At 40.4% G+C, this 24,192-nt stretch overlaps 1 protein-coding gene across 1 annotated transcript in view; it reads left to right on the forward strand.

Moving 5' to 3' along the window:
* Nucleotides 1–24,192, forward strand: part of WDFY4 (WDFY family member 4) — a 136,135-nt gene that overhangs the window by 3,354 nt on the left and 108,589 nt on the right. Inside the window, exons 2-5 of the mRNA XM_030276025.4 lie at nucleotides 14,143–14,307; nucleotides 18,265–18,526; nucleotides 22,117–22,231; nucleotides 22,847–22,950. Of these exons, the coding sequence (XP_030131885.4) occupies nucleotides 18,266–18,526; nucleotides 22,117–22,231; nucleotides 22,847–22,950 (480 nt within the window). The 5' untranslated portion in view covers nucleotides 14,143–14,307; nucleotide 18,265. The remainder of the gene's footprint in view (nucleotides 1–14,142; nucleotides 14,308–18,264; nucleotides 18,527–22,116; nucleotides 22,232–22,846; nucleotides 22,951–24,192) is intronic.

Here is a 24,192-nt window from a genome sequence, read left to right on the forward strand (position 1 = left end):
GGTCCTGAAGTGTATTATTAACCTTAATGGCTCTAACTCATCTCACATGGTCACTATCCACACCCTCTGCCCACAGGTCCAGGACCTCTATTTAAGCCCAGACTTGTGTTTTATAGCAAGCTTATGCTGTCTAGTAGGTATGTTAGCCTTCAGTATGTCTGTAGTGAGGTATGAATTTGGGTTATGCTCTATAGACTGGGGTTTTTTTCAGCTTGAACTTACATCTCCCTCAATACTGTGGCTCTACCTAACTGGAAGATGCTATCTGGTATTGGTAGTCTTTATTCTATGTCCTTCTCGCTTATAGAGCTGTGGGGTGTTTTTCTAGCTTGACTCTAGACCCACTTCTTCATCATTGTAAACATGTTAGATGTGCTTGTGTTCTGATTGAACCTGGCCATTTCCAATGGATCCTATGGTCTGCCCTGCTGGGCTCTCCCTCTTATCCTGAGGGAGAAAAGGGGGTTTTCTGGTTATTCTGTTCCACAGCTGGGCTCTAAGGGTTGCCCTATTTAGCAGGCTTTTCAGAGTGAGTTAGGAAACTGCTAAGCTGAAGGCAATAGGACTTTTTATGGCTGATCTGAGTTGCAAGGGGCATCCCTGAAGGCTTGGTATACCAAAGTGATAATGTGTACCAGTTGTTGCAAACCACTGCTCTCATAGTCATATCCTGCTGCTTTGTCAAACCCAGAATGAAAGTCTGTTGTAGAGCAGTAAGCATCTAGTAGGCTAGAAAACAGAAATCAATTGACTACCCACATACTGGAGATGTGTTACTATGTGGCTCTTATGTGAATCTAAAAATAAATGTGGTCATTAATTATCTGCTGCCTTTTTGGAATGTGGAAAAACTCCTGTGTCTATCAGAAGTGTTCCCCATTGATGGATAAGCACACAAAATAGAGGCAGGTGATAGGACCTAGGGATTAGAAAGCTTAAGGAGAGTGAGGAAATGGGGTCTCTTGTCTTAATGATGGCTAATTTCCCATGGCTACAAGCAGGATATTCAATCCCAGGTCATATCCATATTAATGCAGTGTTTTGAGATCTGGGATTGGCGAGTGCTATCTAACTGCAGAGGATGGTAATGAGTTACTGCAGTGGGGACCCTCACAGAAGATATGATTCATGTGTTGGCGCCAAGGCTGATGACTGGAGGCTATGAAACACGGCGGGTGCTTGAGACGGAAGAGTGCGTGGGCCAGTGAAGTTGCAGAAGCTGTTGTGAGGCAGATTGAATGGATCTCTGTTTCCCCAGGCTGCACACACAGCATGCTGTCACCTACCAATTATCACACGGTATATCCTTTTTTCCTCCTCCTCATCTTCTGCTCCTATCTGCAGGCCAAGGACTTGTTGTAACTAGCTGACTGATAACATTTTCTTTGCTCATCAGCATGATGCACCTGGATCAAAGCCCAGGATCAAATCACCCTGGACTTTGGCCCCACTGAATCTCAAATCCAGTTTATTTAGACTGTAACCAAAATTGCAATCTGTTCTAATATGTTGTAAAATAGAATTGATGGAAAAGGGTCCAGAGAAACAAGGAAAGTCCACAGTGTGCATTTTGGGATCAATAACTGTGGCAACATTTCTTCTGCAAGGCAAGTTTGAATGGTTATGTATTCAGGAACTGTGGAATTCTGCTGAAGAAGTTTGTGCATCAATTAACAACTTTTCAAGTAACTAATAACCAGAAGGAATTTCTATTTGATGTAGCCCTTGCTTACAGGCTGAGTGAGCAGCACTTGAAATCTCTTGATGCTGATGATGCCAGCTGGTTTTCCAGGTGAAAAAGGCTACTGGTCTTTCAGCTTCCAGTAACCAGTGATTTTACTGGCAGTCTTAGGGTTTATAGCAAGAAACACTCAATCCATGAAGTGAGAATTTTCCTGTTTTTCTTTGGAGATGGCCTCTCTAATACCGTGTAAACTGATAACGTAGAATGGAGAAAGCTGTGTAGATGTTCTAGAGCAGCTCTGGAAACAACTGGAAGCTCAAAGGTATCTTTGAAGAAAAAAAGGTGATTCAGGAAAAACTTTAGTTTGGGGATTATTGAATGCCAAGTGTCAAAGACTGGAACAATTTCTTTGGGTTTGGCTGAAAAGTAAGAAAATGCATATGCCTAATGACATCTTGGGCTTCCCAGGGGTGATGGTTACTGCAGGAGGCAGTGAATGTGCCCAACACACCATGGCTGCCAGGAAAGGACAGAACTCTGATCTTGCAGAGCTACGTTCAGGAATGGGGGCTAAGCGGGACACTAAGCAAAAATAATTTTTAATGTTTTTCAGAGTGAAACTATGGAATTTCTGGGTGTCTTTATTATTCTTTTACACTCAATGTTCCTTCCTATCTAGTCATGTCCCACAAATAGGTCAGGAGTAATTAATCTTTTATTTCAGGATATAAGAGTGACTCTCCAGAGAGCAGCTGCAGCTTGAGAGAAGCCTATGATGCAGCTGCCTTGACTTCAGTGGGACAAGAAACTACCCTGCAGAGACATGCCTGGCACACTTTCATTTTTTTCTCCTCTGCAGTCATGAACATATACCAGGTGTACCTATACCCCCGTAAGATCTCACCTACTCCTATTGGAAATACCTTAATGTAATCCAAATTTATCCAAAAGAGTGCCCTGTAAGTAATAAAAATAGGTATTTTTCATAAGTGGACTGCAAAAACACCTTGAGCATTGTATGTTATTTTTCATAGTAGATTAAAAAAGCATGGCTTGTATTTATTTTTTGTTTATTTATACTTGAAAAATATCGGAGAAGTTGATGTGTCCTCTCTGATTTTGTTATAAACAGTGATTTCTGACCATGTCAAGGTGTGCTATTCTAACAAGAAGTGAAACCTTTAACAGAAATGTTCAGCTTTTGAGAAGCTATTAGGCAGTGCAATTGAAGTGGTAAAGAAAAGGACAGACAAGTCTCAATGATCTGATAAAGATTTCCATATGTGTTTTGTGATGTACCTTCATATATTATAGGAAAGCAAAACTTGGATTATGAGTGCAAGAACTTTCTTAAGAGCAGTAAGTGTCTTATAAATCCAGATATTCTAAATTTCATAATCAGGAAGAAAAAGTATGTTTACAGTTTTTAATTTTTTTTATATTTTCTGTTTTGTCTTTGTGGTATTATCCTTATTATACCAGTATCAGAAATTATATTGCCCCTTTAGTACTAGAAATTCCTGCTGTTGCCATGTTCCTACATATGTCTACAAGCAAAGATTCCTTTGTTAATGAAGGTGAACATAAGAATATTGAGGAAGGTTCCAAGTATTGCATTGCATTTGCTTTTCACAGGAAAAGGAGATACAACTATTATACATTATATATTTATGGACAACCAGTGCCCATCTTAATTTTATGTCTAGATGATAGCTTTATCAGTGAGGCAGAGAGAAATCTTTTAACCATTGCAATTTCTACTGGGGACATGTCAGGGCAGATTAGAGACTTAGAGTTATTTGGTTCTGTTCCATACAAGATCTAGTGGATATTTTCCAATCTGAAATAGGATAACAATGACACTGCAACTTGTGTCTCAAAGCCAGATAAAATAGAGTTAACACAATTAAGGTATGCAGTAATAAATTTTTCCCAAACTGTATTTGGGTTGAAGTGTTTCAAATCTGAATAAGGACTATTCAGACTATTGAGGACGAGGGCACCTCTCCTACAAGGAAGAGTTGAGGGAGACAGACTTGCTTAATCTGGCAAAAAGGCTAGTGGAGAAATCTAATATCAACCACAAGTAGTTAAAGGACATTTTCAGAGCATAAAATCCAACACCTGGTAGTACAGATGCTGAAACACAAAAATCAATGCCCCCAAGTTTGGACCTTAGAAACTCAGACTGGAGCCCAGAATATCTTTTTGACCAGGACAGTGCTGATGCAGCACCGGGACAGATATCTGCAGAGCAGGGGAGATGTCAGCCTTCAGAGATTTTTAAAATGATTAGATTGGTTTGGTTTTGGTGCTACTTCTGTTCCAAGCAGGAGGCTGGACTAAGGAACCTTCAGAGGTCCCTTCTGTCAATATGTTTCTGAGTCTGTCTTAAAGCCTCTTTTCTGCTGCTATGTCTTTTGACCCAACAAAATACTACTTTTTCTCTCTAGCCCTTGCCTCACTGTCATCACAGATCTAAGCGGGCTGCTACTGCTGTCAAATCAGGGAAATCATAGTTGAAGATGTTCCCTTCCTCTTTTAAATGGGTGATTCTTCTCACAGAAATTCTCTGTGAAATGTACTCTGATCTTTCTGAACTTAATTTCCTGATTCCAATGTAGAAAAGCATTTGAAGATTAAATTTAAATAATGAGAGTGCTCACAAGCTTCATATGGAAATATGTGCTTAACTGACCTGCTGGATCAGAATTTATTGGAGTAGTTCATATTGTTTGGGTCTTTCATTATGTAAGCAAAGCTTCTCAAACTTCAAAATTAAGTTTCTTAATATGACCAAGTCCCAGTTAACTGTGCTGTTGTGCTCAAATCTCTGATTCTAATTGTGTTACCTACACAGTTATGCAGTCTGCTCCAACCATCTAACAAAATTTGCCAGATTGAGCTTCTTTGATGTTCCTGAGACAGGTAGAATGTGAAAGCCTGGAAACATCACGGATTTCTCATCTGTTCATCTGTTTCTGTACAACCCTAGACCTTCCCTGCACCTTTGAGAACAGTGACAGTAATATATCCTTTGACGAGGAGCTGCAGGACCTCATGAATCAGCTGCATAAAACACAGGAACCTGGGCAATTGCTCACCCTTTGTGTCACCTATGGGCCTAGAAGAAATGAGGTCCTTGGCTGGGAGAGGAGATAAAGAAATGCATTATTTAAAGTTTGAATCCTATCTCTGCAGGATGAATGTTACTTTTTTCTTTTAGTGTCAAGAATCAAAGAGCAGTGCATGCATATTTTAGACACTTTGGACTGAAACTGGCATCCTCAGGAATGTATCTCCTCCTGATGCCTCAGGGAAAAAATATAGTAATTTAGGCAGATTTGATTCAAAATGAAACTAGGGTGAAAACTGGAGGCTAGGTGAAAAATGGAGGGAGCTAAAAATTTCAAATGTGCTGTTATTTTAACACTGACCCATTTTTCTTTTGTTTCAAATTATTTTAAGCAGAGAAGAAGAAAATAATGAAATTAAAATAGAGTCGTTAATGACTTCCAGACTTGGGGTTTGGAGGCCCAGGTACTATTTGTGGCTCTGCCACTGGCTGGGTATGTAATTTCAGTTCTTATTGTTACTGTTTCCAGCCTGTGAAATGGAGTCTGTAAAACTGATCTCCATGATAAGCTTTTCAAGATGTATGAAAGAATAAGAAATATTACTTATTATGTATAAGTGTTATCTGAAAATATGTTCCCATGAATATTTTTGGATCAAAATGTTATGGAAAAAATGTGGTATTATTTTAAAAAATATTTTCAACTTCTCTATAGGTGAAGAAAATTTAGGAATCACAGTATTTTAAAGCATCATTTATTTTAGAGTAGATATTATCCTATTAGTTTGTCTTAGCTTGGTAATCAGCATCTTGTGTACAAGGAAACCAAATCCTGGAAGGTAACAAATGCTTCTTCCCTTTGCCTGCTCCAAAATTCATATGTGGAGCAGACTCATTTGGACTAATGAACCGTTTAGTTTTGCAAATGTCTTCTCAGATATGCTCTGCTGTGGAGGTTGTCCACTCATAGCTGCAGTATAACGAGTCTGCATAGAGATACTTCATTTGAAATGTCAGAAAACTGCAGGACCAAAAAAATTCCCATGGTTCTAGATCCTTAACAAGATTCCTAAGCCTGTGTTCCTGCAGGGAATTTCAACTTAGAAAAAATAAGGTACTGAAAAGTTCTATAATACTGGATTTTCAGAGAGAACTGAACTATTCATTTAAGTTTTGTTACAGCATTTTTGAGAGAAAGAGGGCATGAATTGTGAAAGTTGAGCTACTCCAGGCTAGGCCTCAGATTGAGGCCTGGTGGGGCCCTCAAAGCCTCTGACGCAGTTAGAAATTCAGGGTTGTGGCGCAGGTAGAAAATAGTCTTAAAGTACTGTGGGGACCACGGGGGGTGAACTAGTATAGGTTTTATGGTGTACAGTGCAGGCCGTTTTAAGGAAAAGGTAAACAATGTTAGCCTACCAATCAGAGTGTCTTTGTTTCTGTAAACTATATAGAAGCTTATATAAACTACCGCCTGATTTTGAATAAACGGAGAACGTTGCATTAATCATATTGATTGGATGTGCGTTTGTCTTGTCCAGCTTTCCGTTTTTCTGAGATTCCCTGGCTTTAAAGTTTTATGAATGGGATTTTGTTTTGTTTAAAAGCAACCAAATAACCCTCTAAAAATCACCCACCTTAACTCCCCACTAGTGTAATTTGTCTCAGTATATTCTTGTTTGTTATCCTTCATCTAGCCTTACTAATATTTTTGTCCAGGAAAAAAAGCCTTTCCAAAACAAAGCATCAGCTAGTTTGGTTTTGAAAGTATCAAAAACCATTTTTAAAACTAGATATCCCTTATGTTTTTTCTTTTGCCAGTGCTGACAAAATTTAAAGGTAATTTGCTTCCCCCAGAGTTTCATTCTTCATCCATAATCTTCTATCTGTTCTGCTATATACAGACACCATTATAAGCTGTGTCCCTAAAGGGAGGAGGTCAAAGTACCTCACTGTTTTCTAAGTGGCTTCTCTGCTGGGTGCCCAACTAAAACCCGTCCATTCCAGAGGCTGATGAGAGTGTGGAAATGTAATCCTATAAATGCTTAAATTGCTGAAAGCATGTGAACAGGCAGGTGAGTGGTTCTATTCTGTGCTGTGGCACTCTACTGTCTTATTTTTTAAGATGGTCTCAGGAAAATAAATGGAAGCTGTAACTCTAAGATGCAAATGAACTGTATACTTGCAGGTATGTGAGATTTTGGCTGCCTGATGCAAGAGCAGCCTTTGCAAACCCTTCTGTGGTGCTGCCACCTCGTGACGCTCAGGGAGGATGGTGTCAACACAGAAGATACTCAGAATTAACCCTGCCCAGGTTACTGCTGAGAACCACAAAGCAAATAATGTTCTCTGGAGCTCAGACAGAGGCTAAAAGGCTGTAAGGTACAATTTCCTATTTAAGATCTATATGGAAAAAAACTGGCCTGTGGAAAGGGGAGAGCTCTGAATATCTCTGGCAGGAATGCCTGTATTGGGCCAAGGCTGGCTGGCTGAATTTTTCACCTTTGTTCTCATCTCATTTGAGAAAAAAAAAAAAGAAATAAAAATAGAAAATAAATGTTCATTGGAAATTAAAAAGGATAGACATTAAATAGGAATAAAAATGCCACCAGAGCCTGGTCTGTCTCACTAAAGGTTTAGTCATATGCTTGTCATCTGTGCATTTCAGATGTCTTTTAAGATGGATCCTCCCTCTGAGTTATTCTTCCACTTGTGCCGAATAAAGTACAAGCCATATGCCTGATTTTGACTTTTTGTGGGTTGTTTTTTTGTTTGTTTGTTTTTTTGGGTTTTTTTTGTTAGTAGCTCTGTCAATGTTCTGAGCACAGGTGTTCTGGTACTAGTTTGCTGCTACATATTTGGATGAAGGGGGCAAACCTTGCAGGTTACATTCTGAATGCATATAGGTCCCAGACTTTGACATGGTAGGCTTCTGCTTCCTTCAAGTTAGAAGCATCTGTATTGTGACTGATGTACTGAGATACAAAACAATATTTAAGTTTCACCTTATGACTGCTGTCTGTTTTTTAGACAGCTTAGCAACTCTTGTTACTAAATAAGCCCTTGTAGACCTCCATGTAAAGCCTACCATTCACATTTCCCTGCTTACAGCCAGGCATTTCTTGAGGGCAGTGATCCTAGAGACCCCGTGTCTGAACTGGCATCCTAATGTGCAGCCTTGCAGAAGGAATTTTCTGGTTTGCCAGAGCTGAGCCACTGCTCTGCAGCCCTGCAATGGCACAGCAGCAAAAGGGACTCCCGTGTGACAGGGAGCTGCTGAGGAGCCTGTTGCACTTCCCTCTTGTGGTGAGCCCCACTCCAAGGTAAGGACTGCACTCTTTTACCAGTTCCTCCTTTGCTGCATGTGTTAGCTACCTCTGCTGTGACAGCTCTGCTTTCAAGTTCTGCTGAATGCTCTGAGCTCCAAATGATCACACAGCCAATGACTAGTTCCTTGTTGCTCTAATTTGCCCCCTTAACAAAGTATTTTCTCCCTGTGCAGTGCTTGGGTTCTATTTCAGGACTACAATTACGTCTCTGATTAGCAGCAGCAATTTTGTGTATCCTTATTATTCCCATTCCAAGCACAAGAGCAAACACTAATGTAGAATCTGGCTATAAATTAAATTGAGATTAAGATTTTTTTCTTATTATTTACCTACATAGAACAGGATCATTTGAGCACCCTAAAAGCAACAATCCCCAGGGAAGCTTCTCAGCTTCAATATTTTTTTTTTTAATTAGAACATGTCAGATAGCAAAACCACTGTTTTCATCCCCATTCCTTTTGTCCAGAATTCTTATGAAATGGCAAACCAAATGCAATTGGAGTATTGATTCTATAAATAAAGAATTGAAGAAAAGGGAAGATGCATGAGGCTAGCTCACAGTGCTAGAAGAATATAGCAAAAACAGGTTTATCCTTTAACAGGGTGTGACAGCTTATTAAGCCTGGCTTATTGGGCACTTGCAGGTACCTGAGCAGGAATGACTGTGGGAAAGCAGCCTCCCTGGATATGTGCAGAGTCTCTCTGGGAGCACAGCTTATTGAAGAACAAGGTCACAAGAGCTGGAGTTTATCAGTAGACTTGGGAGCTGCAAAAAAAAACCAACCCAACAAACAAACAAAAAAAAAACCCCAAAAGCCAAACCAATCAACCAACCAACCAAAAGAAAAAATAGCTGTTAGCAAGGGACATATCATAGGTGGAAAAATGTCTGCTGTCAACTTGTGTTTGAAGGATCTTTAATTTGTTTAGCCTGAACTTCAGGCTTCCTATTTCCTCTAAGATGATGATGAGTGCTGCTGTAGGCTGTGCAAGCTACAAAACATCCTTGCAGAAAGCAAAGGGGGTGTAGAAAAGGAACTAGGACTCATGTATGAAACTTAAAGTGATGTTGTCCACAGAGATTTTGATGATCCTTCTGCAGAGAGAAAACTAACAAATCTTCCAAAAAAATGTAAGACTAAATCTTCCAAGAAAAGCAGCTCTTGGCCAAAGTGTGTTTTGTAATTACATCTTGTGTTTTTATCTGCATGTGTCTGTGAGTGTTATTTTCTGATAAGTGCTCTGTATTAAAGTCTAACTTTGCTTTGTAAATATAAAAAAAAAAAAAAATCCTGCAGATCTTCTGTATCATGATAGTTTAATTCAACAACTTTTGAGTTGATAAGAAGACAATTAATTCCTGTGTGTCCTGTAGAGGAAGACCAATCTGAGGTACGGAAGGGGCATACTATTGGTATGCCAATTATATTTTTTGCACCGGCCTTTCAGCTTCCTCAATCTCATTAGACTAACATGGGTTCTAGTGTGGAGAGCATGTGTTCAATCGAGTTGCCTTAAAATTTTCCTGCACAGTGCTTGCCTAATCAGTAGGTGACATATAATCAAAATAGTGGCTTCCCAAGGAAACATTCTTTTTGGTGTTTTTTTCCTTCTGGGGAAAAATATTCTATTTCTTCAGTTCTGTTTGGGTCTGACAATTTCAAACAAAAATGTTTTCACTTTTGTTACATACTCATTTTTAAATGAGGCTTCTTTTTTCTTGTTTTTAAAAGTTGATTTTATTTTACTGACTCTGGAATAGTTTTGAGATTTATTTATGCACAGAATTTTTTAAAAGTGTAGCTTAAAATTATTTGGTGTACTTCTGTAGTTATATCATCTAGCAAGGCCCCCTGACTCATTTTAACAGAGGCAAAAAATGATCAAAGTGTAAAGCTATCAAACAACTGATTTACATGTGCTGCATAATAGTTTGTAGGAAACTACCTCAGGGCTGCACAGATTTCGAAAGACTGAAAACCTCTATTGCAGCCAAACATGTAAGATGCAGGCCATTGGATACACTTCTGTTGGTTACTGTTTGAACAAAAATATTGAAAAAAATTCATTTTGATTAACAGATTTGTGTTGATGGAGGGAATTTGTTTCCAATGAAACATTTTGAAATAGCAAAATTCAAGTGACAAATTATCCTTACTACGTAACATTGCTACTGCTGACTACTGGTGCCGGCTGGGTGCCAGGAGGCACAGAGGACCAGCTGCAGAGCTCCTGACCCTGCTCAGGTGGAAACATGGGCCAAGGAAATGGATCACTTTGCTGAGACAATTAGGAGCTTGCCCACAGGACAAGGCTGCAAACTACCATGTCCTTTTAAACCCATAGCCGTGGTGCCGGAGTTGTGTGGGACGTATGGGGCTCCCGATACAGGCTGAGTGCTCAGGTGCAAGGGATGCTGGCAGGCAGGAACTGCTCTCCTTGTGGATGCACTGTATGAACTCACCAGCTGCCTCTCGGTGCTTCCTCAGCATGAGCTCCATTTAATTTAAGGCTGAGGGTAGTCACCTGTGCAGGTGCCCAGACACCTGAGTTACCTGGCAGTCTGCACGGTGTGGCCGTGCTTCGGCTCATGGCGCCTTCTTCCCCTCAGGGGCGTGGTGGTGCCCAAGGCCTGGGCAGGAGGGGCCCTGCCTCAGCCAGGGCTGCCTGGCCGCACCAACAGCCGCTGTCTCCTCCTTCTACATCCCAAGGGCTTTGACCTCCAGAGATGGCCCAGACAAGGAGGTGGGGTGGCCTCTACACCGGCCCCCCACGCCTGCCCTGTGCGTGTCCCCAGGGAGAGGAGCTGAGCCGCCCAGACCCCCGGGTCTGCGGCTTCTTTGTGCCTGCTGCTTTTGCTTCTTTGGGAGGATGTGCTGAAGGAGCTGAATGCCTCCTTCATTGCATATTTCAAGGTTTGCTGAAAAAATGATGAGTGAAACTGATGGTTAAGCAGATGGTTTAAATTTCTGGGTTGCTTTTCTCTGTGGTTTTTCTGTCAGCTTCCGTTCTGCCACTGAAAATAAGGGAGGAAAATGAAACACAGCCGCTTCCCTAAAGAAATGAATAATCATTCTAAGAACATTTTTTAATCAACTTTCTTTTTGTCAAGAAAATATGATGGATTTTAGCAAGAAAGGCAAAGAGTGGGGAAAAGCCTGCAGCTAATTCAACTTTTGGACATGTTGAAAGGAACACATGTCTAACTTGTGCTTTTTCTCTAGATTGAAGGTTACAAATGTGCAGCACAAAAATTTATTGTCTCAGCAAATTTAGTTGAATTTTATTTTTTATAAGGAGACAAACCTGCTGAAGGGAGAAATGCAGGCTTTTCAGCAAAGCCCCTTCCCATTTGGGTTTGCAGTTGGGCTGAACTACAAGCCCTCGGGCAAAGGCAATGGCCAAGCAGTAGCCAGAGGACTTGTCTGCTGTTGCTGGAGCCATCAGCCATTGTGTGAATGTAATACAACTGAAGCATACTGCGAGTGTGTTTCCGGGGAAATCTGCATTAGCTGACCTCCAGCCTCAGGCTGAAGAAATTCTGTGATTCTTGGCTTTCTGAATCATTAGATAAATTAGTGTGGCTGGTATCATAGATGTAAAGGCATCAATCTTGTTTTTCCGCTTGTGTTTGAAAATTGGAGTGGCAAAGAAGAGAGAAGTTTGACAAGAAGCAACATGAGGAGCAGTATTGGGTGCTGTGAGACCGGTGGGCCTTGTAGCTCCAGTTGTCTCTGGATCCTTGCCTCAGAAAGCCAGCTGTATGTCTGGCTCGGGACACCAACTCCACTGGCCATGGATGACGTACATCACAGTGCTGTCCTACCAGATGGCAATTTCCAGCTGCTGTTGGTAGAGCTGGCTCCTGGGACCAGCAGATTTAGTGCCTTTTCTAGATATCTCAAACAAAGTGAAGGTTCCTTTGAACTAGGAGCCCTCACATAGATGCAACTGCATGTGGGAGACATGTATTTTTTTTTTTTTTTATGTTGTTGTTGTTTCCCTGAGACTATAGGGAAGAGGACAAAGAAGGATTTTTCTTCCTGTTTTTGTAGGTGGAGGAACGTTACAAAGGGGTTTTTTAGTGTAAACAACCCAGGCTGACAAAGGGTGTTGTGGTGCTGTTTCTTACTATGTGAACTGTGTGTTTGTCTTTACCCCTTGAGTTATTTTTACTACAGATAATTTGGTTACATCTGTTTTGCTCCAGTGAAGCAGAGATTAAGTGGGTGGGCATGTTGAAAGTGGACTTTCAGGCCCATCAACAGTTAGTGAAGTATGAAAAAGAGAAATGGTACTTCCTCTGCTGTGATTCTTCTAAAGATTGTGTCTGCTTGAGTCCTGACATCATCTAGCAAGGAGGTACCATCGGATTGGGAACATCTCTGGGAAATAAATCTCTTTAACCAAACAGTGTGGCAGGGCTGCTGCAAATGACCTGTGCTTTTATAGTGGCAGTAAAAGGGTGGAAATGGAGCACACTTAGGTTTGGTTCTGAGTTAGGAAGTCTAAGACAGGGATTTTCTCTCTGGATTGGTATTACTATTCTCTTCTGGATCTCTGTGCTTCTGCTATACATCTCAGCAGCATTGGTTGGGCTAGATCGCAGCTGGAAGTAGATCAGCTGGTATGTGAATGGCCTACAGCAGGAAAGCAGCAGATGTGTTGGCACAGACCTTCACAGGCTGTAGGAACTTGCTCTACCTGTGCCGAGAGCTGTCAGAGGCCCCACAGCCACACCAGTGCTGCACGGGGCTGTGAGTAGCTCTGGGGCTCACTGAAGTGGCCAAATGCAACATTCACTGGAGCTGCCCTGAGTGTGCATAGCTCTAGGTGGCCTTGCATCTTCTTGAAAAAAGTCTTTAAATGGTACTTAGAAGTCTGTAAACAGCCTGTAAATTATACTTATTAAATTTAGCTAATGCTTTCCAAAACCTGGTCAGTTCAGAGGCTACTGTATGTATAGATGGTGCAGAGTCTTTTCCTTGGGATCTAAATCTGTATTTCTATTTGCAGCAAAGCTACAGTTCTGCTTAAATCCTGGTATGATGTGTAAAGGGATGAGCTGAACCCATGATTTTGCTGATGCCTGTATTCCAATACAAGACATTTCCCATAAGGGATGAGAGCTGTCCTGTGGGATTGCTCTGTGCCAGGAACACCACAGCATCAAGAGAGGTCCCTGTGGAGTATAGGTAATTGCTATCCTGGCTTATGATTTACTAGGACTCTCCAGCCTGGATTAGCAGCACTTTATGCACCAAAGTTGCAGCTTAGTTGGAAGAGAAAATTGGTTAGTTTTCCTTCTGAATGCTTTTTCAATAATTTGAATAAAGCAGATGTTAACAGAAAACAGGTGGCTTAAACCACCAGGGGTAGAGTGCTCTTAGGTTTAAGTCACTGCAAGGTCATGATCCCATTGGCTTTCAAGGTCACCATAAAATTTGTGGATAGAAGTAGTTGGAAACATTTGGATTTCCTGTGTAAAAATGTTTAAACTCTACCTTCCCTTAAAAAAACACTATAAAGCCTTTCAGATGTGTTATTAGGTAGAACAAAAAAGCAACTAGAAAACTGAGAAGTAATCTTCCCCTAAGACCCTGTCCAATCAAGGTTCATCTATGCTGTCAGCGAGCTTATAGTGCTTGTTTTCCTCTTGAGCTCAGTAGCTGCCTTGACCGTTTCAGTAAAGAGGTCAGGGACTCAGAGTTCCCCTTGCCATTCAAATATATTTATTTTAAGGGTGTGGCATTTGAGGAAGGACTACAGTAGTTGCCTGACTTCGGCCATAGACTGTTGCACAGAGAGCATGAGCTTTGTGGTGCTGTATTAATTTTTTAAACCCTAAACTTAAAACCGAAATGAAACAAATCCCACTCCCTTTCCCCCTTGTGTGTGTATGGCACAGAGGGGGAAATACCTGGTTACTCGTGATGTAGGGAGAAGAGTGCTGTGCCTTCCAGGTTTGTGTATTAGCTGAGCTGTTCTAAATTGCTTTGGAAGCTTGATGGCTCCTGAGCTGTGGTTCATTTGCTTTTCACTTCTGCTTTCCCCAGGAAGCAAGTGCAGCAGCTAATCAGGTGATCCACAGTGGAAAGTTTAAAGAGCAGAGTGGGAGCTACTGCATACACCAACATGCCTAGCAGGGCAGAAGCAGCAACCTTCATTTCTCTGGATATGGTTATTGTCTGCAATAGGAGCTACCAAATCTAGGAGCCCAGGTATGTCAAGAGATTGTCTGTGAATGCAGACAGAACAGACTGCAATATTGGTTGCAACTAATATATTATGATAGGATTACTTTCAATTAGTGAAGGTTTCAAAGTTCACCTGAAATTGCAGTGCAAAGACAGTTTTCCTTAAAAATAATGGAATTGCTGGTTTTGGCATTTACAATTATTAGCTGTCATAGCTGTGTTCATTAAACAGTCATCTTGGCTGCCAATGAAAGGAAGAGAGTATAAAAAAGTATCACACTGGATTTTTGGGATGATCTGAGCTGTGTGTTTCCGATAGTCCACAGAATCCTGAAATTTAATATTCAAGAAAAGTATGTTAGAGAAAGAATATTTAAAACTGGTAGTTCTAGAACTAAGGGTCTGATATTTTGTCTAGTATATCTCTTGTTGTCTGAACAGTTGGAGTAAATAAGGAGGCTAATTGCAGTACTTATTTTGTGTTCATGTACTTTTGGACATTAAAGATTGCCATGTATACTCAACTAACATTTTTTTAAAGATACTTACTGTAAAAAGGGGCCCAATTTTGGCCTGAATTTTGGTATGAGATTTGATTCTTATTTAGTCTTGGTGCAAATTGGGATTTTTTTACCTGAATGGTATCCTTCTATGAACAGCTGAAGGCAGTTCAAATATATAATATAATTCAAATGTTATGAAAAAATCATGTTTGTTCAACTAGTAAGATGTTAGTAACAGTATTCTACTGATCCTTCTGCCAGTTTTGGTCAGGACTTTCTTCCCTTCTGTCTTTTCAGTCTGGAAAGATGTAGCCACATTGCTGTGTGGTTTCACATAAGCTTTATTTAGAAAAAAGGGGAAAATACATGCTTAAGTTCCACTTTCTCTCTGTAAACTGTCACTGCATTCTGAAATTTACTATCAGATTTATTTGATTAGTCTTCACTTTTATATATTTTAAAATATTTATTATTTAGCATTTACTTTTTGTGTAATTGTGATACTTGTCAAAAAGTATCTCATCAAACCTAATCAAGAATCAAACAAAAAACTTATCAAAACCAAAATAAGCTATTTACACTGAGGATCATAACAAGTGGTGGAGTGTGCTAGAGACAACATATAAGGCCTTTTCAAAATACCTAAGTTATCCTTAATACTAAAGATATTTGAATAATGAGCTATGTGATTTCGTGGTTGGTCTAGACGATTAATTGTCCTTCCAGATGAATAGAAAATTGAAAGGATTTAAAAGTCCTGATCAAATTGTAGATGCAAGAAAAAGCTTCTAGTAGAAATAGTATTTAAAACATATTGTGCAAATAGAGTCAACAGACTAATATTGAAGGACTGATATTTAGTCTGATAAGGCTTTTGTAGTCTAGATAATTGGAGTAAATACCAAGGAATATAATAATCTTCCTTTTGCTTTCATGTAGTTTTGGAGATGAAAATGTTTCACACACACTTTAAAAGTCTCACATAGCCTGTTACAAGTTGATCTTCACTAAGGAAGTTGGTTGTGAGTAACTGGTTGTAAGAGTTCTGTGGAGCTGAGATGGATTCTTTCATTACATGGATTCATAGAGCGAACACTGAGAGGCTATCCCTGCTTGTTTTAACTGCCACTAACAACAAAGGCCTTCTCAGTCAAGTATAAATAGAAAGAGAAAATTGCTAACCACATTTCCAGGACTATGCAGTGCAGCTCAGGGAGTTGACTCATCAGTCACTGACCTTCTTTTGAGGCCAGTGGTAGCACTTCATTTCACCACTCCGTGACTAAGTTCACCATTTATAGAATCCCTCTGTAAAGCACTTTGGGGTTCTCTGTGCAGAAGACCACAGTGAATGTAGGCACTGGAGTGAGTTACTTGTTAGCATTGATTTAGGCTTAGCAGAGTAGCTTCCAAGGTGAGAGATCTCGTTGAGGAAGAGAATGGCTTTCCTATTTGGGATCCAAGTTGAGCCTCACTGCAAACATTACTGAACTATTCTCACTGCTAGAACAGCACCCAGGCTTTCTCAACCAACACACAGCTTCAGGATTACTTAAGTGGGTCAAAATCCCACACCAGAGTTAAGTATAACATATGACAAATATAACTCCCACAGAGTCATGAGGAACAAAGTCTTCCTGTTTATTCTGTGCAGTCACCACACTTTTTCTTCTCATAGAGCTTCTTGTCTTAATACAGATAATTAAGGAAAACAGCAGCAAAACACAAAATGTTGTGGTGATAGGAAGTTCTAGATTGACTGTTCCTTGGGGGCTGATCAAAATTATATAGGCCTCCATCACCTAGCAAAGGACAGAGTATGGGCTGTGGTAAAATAAGTTAGCCTGTGGTGTAGTGTGAAGGACCAGCATTTGCATCTACGCACAGGTGTCTGCTAGGACCCTCATTCTGCTGCAGGTAGTGTGGTGCACAGTGACTAGATAAATGCCCTGCCCTTCATATCTGTGGTATAGGGCTACTGCAGGAGTGTGGAAGTGAGACTGGTTCATCTGACATGGAGTGGGCAGAATGCAAGCTGTAAGCTAGCTGTGTAACTGATGAATGACGAAGGAAGAGAATCCCATATGCTGTTTTAGTGTTGGATCATAATTCTAAGGCAGTCTCATAATACTGTCTTTTAAAATTTATTTTAATGTATGCATGTATTGGTAGTGCAGATCTGACTCAGATTTTAGTTAAGTTTGCTTTTTTGGCATTTTTATTGAAATGGGAATGGCAATCAAACAGACACTGTAGAGAAAGAACTTATTTCCCAGAAATGAAGTCAGATTGGTTTGTTTTGTTTTTTTGGGGTTTTTTTTGAGAGGTAATGATTTGTTAAAGACTCTTCTGAGCTCTTAAAAACAATATATTTGCTAAGCAAAGTGAGCTACATTGATTTTGGTGACAACTCCCATTTGCCCACCCACACTGTTATAATTTGTCCTGTTGTAGTCCCAGGAGTAGTCAGACAATGACCTAGACTCCAGTAAGCATATAGATGACTTTGATGGAAATTGGAGAAGCCTGATCTCCGTTGGTGTAAGTGTTGTCATGGTGTAGGCTCAGCATAGCAGGGTGTGCTCACAGAGGCTGTGGCAAAGAAGTAGGGCTGAGTGAGCCCCCCAGAACACTATGGATGAAAACATGGCTGTAAAGTAGATGAGAGGACTTGGGGTTGAGATAAGGGTACCGGAAGGATGTATTTTCCTACTACACTCCTCAATAGTGTAGTGTAAGATGGACCCATTTTAATTTTGATGGAAATGAGAGTGCCAGAAGCACCATGCTCCTTCATTGCAGCATATCCACTTCAGTTTACAGGATCAGCAAAACAAGCAGTGGTGTTGTGAAAATACCTATTGTACAGAGCTGCACATCTGCCACAACAAAGAGGTGAATGTTGCTGCCTCTTTGGGCCACAACAGCTCTGTGAGGAATCTTTGGGTTTTCCACACAGCTACTATTCCAGATGGGCTTCAGCCCCATTCTAGGTAGGGGGTGTATCAGTGATGTGCAGCTAGATTTAGTATCCATACTCAATGAAATGTGACCTGGCTCTTGGCTAGTGCTCTTCTGGTGCAGATCTGCTGATAGTAATAGTTATAACTTCTTTTACGGTTGGGGTGGCTGAGGTACAAGGGAGAGGGAGAGATCTGCCACAGTGGCAAAGCTGGGGCTGGAATCCAGATTTGCTGGGTGCTTTACTGGTTTGTTCTGCTAAAGCCCAGATGAGTTATGTATCACATGAATACATCTCATGGAAGAGAGCTTGTTCATGCAGTTGAAGGGTAGTAATGTTCTTGTCCAGGAGCAGGTTGATTTGCCATTAAAATTGGAAAAGAGTCAGTGACTGAGAATGTTTCCACATTTCTAAACTGTAACTCCAACAGTAAAAACTGTCAGAGTCTAATTTCTTGGGAGAGTTGACTGGTAAGAGGTGTAAATAACACAGTATATTTATCTGGTCTCATCTCAGCATGGACAAAGCAGCTGAACTCATGCGGCAGCTGGAGGAGTCACCTGACAATGCAGGACAGCAGGAGCAGAGCCCTGATGATGGAGACACAGCAGAAGTGCTGGAGCAGCCTGCACACAGCAAGGATGAGCTACCCCAGAGCCATACCCTCCTGTGGGAGACTCTAGGCAAACAGTTTGTAGAATATGAACAAGTGGCTCCATTTCTCATGCCAGAAGATCAACAGAGAAAGCTGCTGGAATTTCTTCCCCTCTTCTTAAAGGTTTGTTCTCTTTATTGCCTTTGCTGCAGCTGACAATTTGAGTTTCTTTTGCCTTATCCATTCTGTGTCACCTAAACAGCCAGTGTAGTTAACTGAAGCAGGATGCCTCCACGTGATAGAATTGTTCTGCTCCATTGGGAGACTACTCTCCAGCATGGCAGCATGAAAAAGCCTTTGGCTCTGTGTGAGCCCTGCTCAGCAATGACAGCAAGATCTGTTATCAGCCCTGTGTGTAGCACAAATCCAAAACAGCCCCATTGAAACTAGACCAGCCTCTACTCCAGACCAAACCAGCACACTTCCTCTTGAAGGTCCATGGAAAACATACATCCTTAATGCTTCTAGGGCATTAACTCATCACAATGAACAGGTCTTGCTATAGAAGATCTGTGATTCCTACAAAGATAATCTCTCTAAACTGCTTCCTCCTGTTTTGATAAGCAATATATTGCTCTGTGTAGGCTCTATGTGAAATTCTTCCATTGAGGTTTTCTTGCCTCAAATTTACAATTAAATTGAAATTTTAAGCTCTCCATGTTTCTGAGTTCTATAAGAACTTTAGTTTTTTAATAACATGTAGTGAGCATTAAATAAAGAAGTTGTGGTGAGATGAGATTATATACAACACCTTTAGATTTACTGATCCTTAACTAAGTATGAAAAGCAAGAATGCCTTTAATGTGCGGATAATTTTTTGGAGTGAAATTTCCAAAGAACCAAGAAAGCTGAACAAGGGTGATAAAAGTTAGAAAATCTAGACATCTTAGGAATTAAAAATTGGACAGCATAGCAGTAAATTCTCACATGTCACGATAAATAAGCAAATAAATTTTAGTACCAGTACTTTAGGGCCCAAGGACAGTTGTTCCCAGGAGGCAAGATGAGTATTGCTGAGGGACTGGCAATGTTGTACATATGCATATCCATCATAAGTTTCCTTTCTGTAGTCCTGAACTTCACAAGCCTTAGAGTTGTAGAAACTGATTTCCTGAAGTTCAGTAATGCTTGCAAGAAGGGGCTTTTAGATTCTCAAAGGAAACTTTGCTACCAAATATTTTCATAATGGAGAACAGAATTTTTCATTAGCTTAACACTAAATTTTGTGCCCTAGGCGTGAAATTCTTCCTCTCCAATTTTCTTAGATATGCTAGTGGGGCTTTGCACTGTTTTGTAGGCATATAGGCCCAGAAGTGTGATTTTTAGCTTTGCATCATTCATTTAAGAGTGCATTGTGAAAGATCTTGCCCTTTAGCTTTTAGTTATCATGTCCTTCCCCACATGACTTTTATTCACTTCATATACCAGCCTTCTGCTTGCTTGGGGAAATGCATCTCAGTTGGAGTTGTACATGTTGTGAAGTTCTTACAGAAACGACCTCATTTCCCCCTGTTTAACAGTGGACTCTGTGTAAGTCCTCCCCCTCCTTGGAAGATTTTTCTCTTGCTTTTACTTTCCTGTTCTGATCATGCAGATTACAGTGCATCTCTGCCTTTTTGTTTTAGTTCTTTAGCTCTTACTCAGCTGGGTGGAGAGAGGGGTCACCAAGCAGGAGACACCTGGGGTGCGGGGGCTCGTTACTCACTGACGCTCCTTGAGGTAGAAGGAAAAAGCGTGGGAGGGAAATGTCAGCCATCTGCTTGTGATTCAGGCCTGGGCTGGGAGTTGTTTTAATGTGCTTTCTGTATCTTTCCTCTTGGTGCCTCAGAAAGTATCAGAACGTTCTATTACATGGCAGGTTTTGAGCTAACATCTCTCCATGAACCATAGAATAGGAAGGGCAGATGGTAACAGCAGACATAGGGAACTTGCGGCAGAATCTTAAATATGTAGAAACAGGTTTAAGAGGAAGAAAGAAAATCAGATTACTTTGATACCATATTTGAGTTTCCCCTAAAAGTAGATGTCCTACAATGGAGTCAGGTTGATATGCTCCCAGATAGATTTTCTATAGCTTCAGACATGAATATGAAATTAATTAAGTCTGTTCCTAAAGGACAGTGTATTCTAAAGTTTGGTGTCTGACCCTCACGAAGAGCACTGACAAAATAAAATTGGAGCATTAGTGCCCTGTTTTGTAGGGAGATGGACTAGTAGCATTGCTATGAACATTTGGTTACTGTTCTCTGCTGTGTATGGTCTGAGCTTCCAAAACTTATCCTGCTCATCTGTTAGCAGAAGAGTGAGTATAGCAAGGCCTTTCTGAAGTGTTAAGAGGACGTTCCTCTTTGAGGAAGAGGGGCAGAAATCTCGCTCTGCTTTCTTCTGAAAAAGGTCATAACTTATGACAGACATGTATTGTTAAGCGACTGTAGGTTTCTTGTCATTGTGTTTGCCCAGCTTGCTTCTGCTCTTTACAGATCTTCCCTCTCTTCTGCATCAGAGGTGGACGAAATGGTGGATCTTGCTTCTGCAACTGAGTGTCTCTGAGAGGAACTTATGGTCAAAATCTGAAAAAAAAAAAGTTTGCTTTTAATATTATTGACTGATGAAAATTAATAATAGGCACACTGTGGAATTGCATTTCATTCTTGTAGCACAGAAAGATGATTTGGGTGCATTTTACTTATTGACTGCAGTAAAAAGTTGATGCTTGCCTGATTACTGGGAGGTGACCGACACTTTGTCCACAAGCTGCCATCTATGATGAAAGAAAATAAATTGAAAGCCGTGGTAGGGAAGGAAATAATATTTGTGGAGGATCTTCATTTACAAAGAGTTGCACTGATTTCTTGGCAGAAAGTACTATGGGATGTCTGATCCAATTTTTTTTTTAGGAAGACATATGTTATTTTTCTTCCTTTAATCATTGGGCCTTACAGTGTGATTTTTCAGGGCTTTTAAAAGGAGGAGAGTTGTAAAGATAATTTTTCAAGATTGCTGAGGACAGAGGTATCTCAGACTGGTCTTTACGGGTGAATGCTGAACTGTTGCTAATATATTAATGTGTGTATCAGCAGATGTTTTATCTAAAAGAATTGGCACCTGGTTCTTGGAGGCTAGTTGGGTGCAGTAGTATTAGTCTGCTGTAACATTTTCTTTATTGATGTTTAATTTTTTCCCCCAAAGGTAGGGCTAAGAAACATAAGAGGTGTTTGTTTGTCAGACTCAGGGAATCAGTAAGTCTTCCTGTTGTTTATCTAGTAAGTTTTGTACTTAATTGCTTGTCCATTCTTGAACAAGTGAGTTATAAACTTATTTATAAATTGTTTATAAGCTTGTCTATATATTTGTGTTTCTTCAGGATGTCATACTTTGAAAGGGGCTAGCATAATTGTTGATACAAGTAATTAGTGACACAGGGTATGACCAACATTTACATTGTTTGGATTGTATTCAGTATAGAAAATACTGTAAAAGCTCTCTAGTAGGTGCATTACATTATTCAAAAGATAATTCCAATTTGACTTCTGTATCTGTAGTGTCATATTCCTGCCTGTCTGGGAAATACTGCTTAATGGATTATACTGACTGGGGAGGGAATTTCCTAGATGATTGTTAGCCTTATGCTCCTTTATTTATATTTATTAGTTTTTGCCAATCTACCAGAGACATGATGTGTCAGAGGCTTAACAGTTACACTTGGATTTCAGGCCTGGGAACAGTCTGCTGGAGTAATCGTATTCCCCAATATTCAGCTGTTAGCCAGTGAGGCTTCCAAGCTTCTGACTAAAGAAATTGAGAGGAACCTCAGCGGGAAACCTGCAGGTAATGATCCCATACCAAATTCATTGGATCCTGTTATCCTGGAAATGTGTGTCTTTCAGTTGTACTCTGTGCTGGAAATAAGGGGGGAACAGGAAAATGCTATGTAGCAAGCCAGGTATTCTAGTGGTTATGAGCTAGGACTGATTTGAGGCGATTGCACTGAAGATTTGGCCTTGTATGCCATGCTGATCTTTAGTTTGGAACTTCTGTAGCTGGAAGTGTGTAATGTATAATGCAGGTAAGAGTACAAAGAGTAGGTTATACCCTATTCTGGGGAACTTTCTTAAATAAGAAAAACATTGCTAGCCATTTATGGTTGGTGGCTGTTGTACGTTATTTGTGCTGTCAGCTGCCAGGCTTCATGAACTGAATTGGTATTCTTGGTGAAATTTGTCAGCTTGAAACATGTAGTTTACATGAACTGAGCTTGATGCTCAGTTCAAAATAATTTTATGTTTTTCTGTTTACTTTAGTGGACTCCTGCTACTGTAATTTTGTTAAATTTGTCAGATCTGTGATACGTCTGACAAATTTAACAAAATGAAGAAGAAAGCATAAATGCAGCATTTTCATCTTTCACTAAGGAATTAAAGTTTAATGTTTTTGTGATAACAGAAGAAGCTCGTCTGGCTTTGGAGCAATTGCTGAAGCAGAAAGGGGAAGCAGGAGATGGCCATTTGCTCCTGAAATCAGTGTATCTGCTCTCACAGACGGACTTGGTAAGACAAAATACCACAAAGTATGTTTTCCATTTTATTTCAGAGAAACTGTGTAGGTACAGTAGAACACCCAAGTCTTAGTATTTGCATTATCCCTAATAATTTGAGCTTGAGCATGCCCAGGGTATACAGTTAAAGGATACACCAGGCTTTTCTAAAAGAGAGAAGTAAGCATTTTTTGCTTTCAGATACCTTTTTAGTTTTGGTTATCAGACAGCTGATATCAGACCAGATTTCCCCCCCCCCACCTCCCCCCTACACATAAAAAAGGTGGTACAGTAATACAGTGTCTGGTAATACAGTGGTTGACTTTTCAATCCTGATAGTCTCTCACATTGAAGTGTTTCACAAACTACTTGTACAGCCATCCCCAATGCAGACTGGCATCAGGAGTACAGCCTGCTGGTGGACATCTGTGGTGTGTTTTTCCATGACATATAGTTAAACAGTTCGTCTTTTTCTTGTTCAAAGACACACAAAAATAAAATCTTACTGTCAGATTATAGTGGATATATTGTGTATCATAAGGACCTCTATAAAATTATATAGATAGCTAGTCACAACATGAAGTTTCTGATGAGACTTGTGTTTTTCACAGGTTTAAGTTGCTATTTTTTGTAGCATACATACTCACAAAACTTCATATCACAAACCTCATTCTTCTGCTGGTTTGGTGCTGATTTTTGTCATGACTACTGTGTGCCAAGCACACACACTGGGACTTCTCTGGAAGTTATACGCAGCCATAGTGAAGATGAGAAGAAACTAAGTATAGAGCAACACTGTGAAGAAACTGTCACTTGCATTTATAAAATCTGTAATTAGAAGTGTGTGCAGTTATTCAATATGTTAAAAAAGTTAAGGCATTATAGGTAAACTTCTGCTGTCCTGAGTCAGGAGGGAGTGGAGAATTGATGCTTTCATCATACCAGGCCTCTCTAGCTGCAGAGTGTCCTGGAAAGTAATGGTAAAGGGGACACTGTTGGTCCCTGGCCTTGCTGTTCAGCTGCTGCTAGTTTGCAGGCTGTGTGCTTCACTGGTTGCAGGTCTCCATATGCAGGACAGAGTACTGCCAATGCTGTAGTTCAGCTGGAGCAAGGAGTCCTGGGAACAGCTACACCAGCACACAGTGTATTTAACTCTACCAAGTGGATTTTACAGCCATGCTATGTCATTGCCAGTCTTGTGTGCCCTAGAGCACCCACAAGGGTAAAATTCTCAAGTGGGTCTTTCATCTGCCAT

The sequence above is a fragment of the Taeniopygia guttata genome, chromosome 6, assembly GCF_048771995.1.
Source record: "Taeniopygia guttata chromosome 6, bTaeGut7.mat, whole genome shotgun sequence".
In the NCBI taxonomy this organism is placed as follows: Eukaryota; Metazoa; Chordata; class Aves; order Passeriformes; family Estrildidae; genus Taeniopygia; species Taeniopygia guttata.